Consider the following 4,561-nt stretch of genomic DNA (forward strand, 5'->3'; position numbering starts at 1 on the left):
TAAGCTAATCAACGGCAGGGTTCTTTTTGTCGGGTTCGCTAAAAAAGAGATGATCATCAAACCTATCAAGGTCAACCCAACTAATGCTCAAATCCCCGTCAAGGACAACCCTTTTAAAACTCAAATTCCTCCAAAGACATACGACCCCAAACCCAAAATCTCATTAGCTCCTAATCAACAATCCATTGATCGTTTAAAGTGGACTGCCCTTGTAGTAGATAACAAACCCATCAAAGCTCTCAAATTATTCAAATGGCTGAAAAGCAGGTTTATAGCCATTGATTCTGTTTCGGCTTGGGGATCGTATGGCTATATTGTGCAATGAAGCGACGAAGAAAGCTTTAAAAGAATGAACATGGGACCAACCATGAACGACGTGGAATTCACCGAGGTAATTCCATTACTTGCAAGAAAAAATAAGTTTTCCAGAATCACCAAATTGGCAATCAAAGGTATTCCCTTTTATTGTTGTTGTTCTTTTTTTTTTGAAAGGCAAGCCCCCCAAAGTATAGCAGGCGGGGATTGAACCTGGGTCACTTTGGAACTTTTCAAGCATCATACCACCAAGCCACCACTTGGGGTTGATTGTTGTTCTTCTAATTGCACAATGGAGGTTGCCAATTCTTTTGGAAGAGTATTACACATCGATACTTTATCCCATAGACTCAAACGTACCGATGTAATGCACGCATCGAAACTGATGATTCAGGTCTGATTAATAAGTACGAAAGGGCAAACATTGAGAATTCTTCCAGCTGCAAATTATGGGTGGAAGAAGTTCTTGAAGACTATTTGATCGAAACAATCGGGGATAAAATCATCTCAGAATATGGCGATGCATTCAATCTGGCACTTATAGCTCTAGATGATAAAAAAAAGTTGTCTACTAACGAAATTCCGGCACTGGAGAATAAGTTGCCGGAAACTGACTTTAAAAGGGAGGAGGGTGAAATAGCCGTTGAGGAGGACAATTTGAATTTTAAAACACCCCAAAAGTCAAAGTGCCCAAAAACAGTAAAAGTGCCAAGATAAATGCATAACTTTATGGAAAAGGTAACTAGAGCTGTTAGACCCCAAAGGGATAAGTCTGATTCGGTTATAAAGTTTGAAAAAGAGATCAAGGCATCTTTATTTTCTTCAAAAGGTATTGGAAAAGTACTTGATACATCTGCCAATGAGGAAGGGACACCTGCTTCTACTTCTTTACAAGCAAAGTCATTTACCTTAAACACAAACGACTATCCTGCCCTTGAGCAAAATTCACCAAAAAACTCTTCTGATTCCCTTCTCAATTTGAACAACTCCCCCGCAAAAAGCAATTCCTTCATTAATTCTGACATCTCTTTTACTGTCAAACTTACTGAACCCAAAATCGCCACTCCTTTTGATCAATGTATTGATAACAATGCAAGCTCTCATGTGAAAAAATTAGAGCCCGATGCAATCACATCGATGATTCTGTTTCTCCTGCTATAATCTCCAAAACCTAATGTAATAAGAAGAAATATCTCGATAATGGCACTAAGTGGGTTGAAGAGATCTCAAATGTTCGATACCACGAGTGAAATTAATCACGTAGTCGGGAAAGAAGCATCTTACAAAAAAAGTAATATTAATGGAGCTCAATTTGGGGCGAAAAAATTAACCTTTAAAGAGGAGATGTTCAACTTTGGCGTGTTAATGGAGAACATGGTTGACGATGAAGCACCAATCGCACAAAAGCCATGAGGCTTGCCTCGTGGAACACCCACGACCTCGGTAATAAAGCACGAGGTAACATGGTGGGTTCTTTGGTTTTTCGCTTTCAAATACAATTCATAGCTACGCAAGAAACTATGGTAAAAGTTGTATCACAACCGAACCTCAATGCAATTTGGAATCATCACATGTTCTATTCTGTTCAATCCGAGGCATATGGCAGATCAGGAGGCCTCTTGTCAATTTGGAGAACCGATTTTTTCTCTCTGTTACAATCTTGGGTCCGCAAAAATTGGATAGCAACCATATTGAGGTACATTCCAACCAATACCATTGTCTTAATTATAAATTTATATACCCCTCATCAAGCAATCAAGCAAAAGAGAGTTTGGACACAATTGACCGAAATTGCTTGTAATTGGTCGGGTCCGTTATGTTTGTTAGGCGATTTCAATTCGATTTGCTCTCCGGATGAAAGGTTAGGAGAAACGACCGATCAGAATGGTATTGATTCTTTTAACAACTTTATCCTCAATGCCAATTTGTTTGATCAACATTTATCGAATGATGATTTTACGTGGGAAGGTCCCTTAGGCAAATTCTCTCGAATAGATAGGATGTTGGTTAACCTCAGATGCTCTCAAATGTGGCCAGATGCAATATTAATTCTTGCTAATTCGGAACACTCTGACCATAAGCCTATTATTTGGGGTAAAAAGTTGTCGGATTGGGGTCCTAGACCTTTTCGATTCAACAATTCGTGGCTATCGAAACTGGGGTTTATGGGGCTGTGTGAATCTAAACGGTGTTCCTATCCGGTGCACGGATGGGCAGCCTTCATTCTAGGGAAAACACTTCGAATGCTAAAAGCTGATCTAAAAGTTTGTAACTTGTCAAACCAAGATAAAGACATTGTGGCTCTTAAAGTGTGCGTTTCGGATATTAAAAGATTAAAAGCTTATTTTAAGCAACGTGATCTTATTTAAAGCGAAATGTTTGATCTTGCTAATTTGAAAGAATGCAAGAAACGGTTGACGACCCATATTGATACAAAAAGGAGACATCAATCTCGATTTTTATGGCTAAGATTAGGCGACAAAAGCTCAAGGTTTTTTCATGTTGTCACTCGAATTAGGAAACAATCGTCTTTTATTTAAGGTATGCAAATCAACAATTTTTGGCAAGAAGATCCTCTAATTGTTAAAGAGCACGTAATCAACTTCTTTGAAGCATTATTCTCGGCCCCAAACAGTCTGTTGCCTGATGCCATATGTGACAACCCGGAAATTTTTGACCAAATTTAAACTTAATCTTATATGATTCCGACACGATAAGCAAAGTCGGTTAATTTGAATCTCAAAAATTTTGAACCATGTTCATGTATTCTTTTAACCTCGACCAAATTTTGACGATTCACGAACGAATATATAAATGGATATGAATATATATATATATATATATGTATATATATTATAACTTGAAAACGTTAACAAAGTATTAAATGTATAATATTTTACATTAAACGTATTTGTCTCAATATATGCTTAATATATTCATCTACAGAATTAGAAGATAATACCAATGATTGGATTAGTAGATATTTCAACAATTATAAATCTCGTAAGTATTGTGATAAATCTTTGTTGAGAGGTCCACCTTGATTTAAGAAATCCTTCCTTTTTGAGTGTATTTGAATTAAATATATAAATAACTTGCAACGTGTATATAAAAAGTATTTATATATATTATATATATATATATATTAAAGTTCAAAATTATTTTTGTAAACGATAGTAACCCCCGTTTATTGTTCCGTTTGATAAATAAATATTATATACAAATTTATATTTTTCTAAACGAAAATATATATTTTACAATGTGATAATGTATAGAATTGAATTAGATATAAAATGTTTCGATATTATTAAATATATTTTAATAAACAACGAGGAGTTGATTTATAGAAGCAAATGACCAAATTACTCAAATGTATAAGTTATACTTCGAGTAATATAGTCTATCGATGATTAAGTCCAATTATTAATAAAGGTACACATCGCGAAACGTAAAGTGCTAGTTTTCAAAGCGTACGAAACGTCGTTCAAAAAACGGGAAACGGGACATAAGTCGAACGTAAACGTACAAGACATCGGAACCAAAATTACAAGTTAACTAGGCACGAGAATATAATATAATATATAATTAATTAATATAAATTATATAAATTATATATTTATTTAAATATGTCGACAAGCAAAACAACAAAATAAGGTGAGCTGGAAATCCTTGCCATGCGATCGCATGGCCATAGAGAGTAAACCCCATGCAATTGCATGGAGTGCTATTTCAGAAATGGTGCTATAAAAGCTCGAGTGTTTCAGCCAAACTCATTCCATATATCTCTATCTATCTCAATTACTCTGTATATATATTTATTTTACTTATAAATTATTATTATTATTCTTAATATTAATTTTAATATTAATATTAGTAGTATTAGTATTATACATAAAATAATATGACGAGGTTATGATCGAGTTATTTCACAACGAGTTTTTCGAGTGGGATAGAGCTAAGGAAACTATGGGTTATAGCTATGGAGTTTATGGGTATGATTCGGGGGTATTGTTCGCAAGTCAAACCTAGTGTTTATTATCTCCATTGCGTCTACGTACTTTCCTGCAATATTGAATCACAATATTGATACGTGATCATTCATATCTTATCTTTTATATATTAATAGTGTATCCATGTCTAGTGCTCAAGTATATATGTTTATGAATGCTTGTATGCTTTAATTTTGTCGTTAGATAGTATATGATGAATTACAAATTTGATACATATGTTATTGATAAAAGGTATA

The 4,561-nt window shown here is 34.6% G+C and overlaps 1 protein-coding gene across 1 annotated transcript; it reads left to right on the forward strand.

The window, feature by feature from the left end:
- Positions 1–1,724: 1,724 nt before the first annotated feature.
- On the forward strand, positions 1,725–2,684 carry LOC139889162 (uncharacterized). Its single transcript, XM_071872125.1, has one exon. It carries the CDS (start codon positions 1,725–1,727, stop codon positions 2,682–2,684), a length of 960 nt encoding a protein of 319 aa, XP_071728226.1.
- Positions 2,685–4,561: the final 1,877 nt, after the last annotated feature.

Source organism: Rutidosis leptorrhynchoides, chromosome 2 (assembly GCF_046630445.1).
Source record: "Rutidosis leptorrhynchoides isolate AG116_Rl617_1_P2 chromosome 2, CSIRO_AGI_Rlap_v1, whole genome shotgun sequence".
NCBI classification, from domain to species: Eukaryota; Viridiplantae; Streptophyta; class Magnoliopsida; order Asterales; family Asteraceae; genus Rutidosis; species Rutidosis leptorrhynchoides.

Excerpts from the sequence above, each read along its gene's own strand:
- LOC139889162 (XM_071872125.1), top strand. The coding sequence starts at position 1,725 with ATGAGGCTTGCCTCGTGGAACACCCACGACCTCGGTAATAAAGCACGA.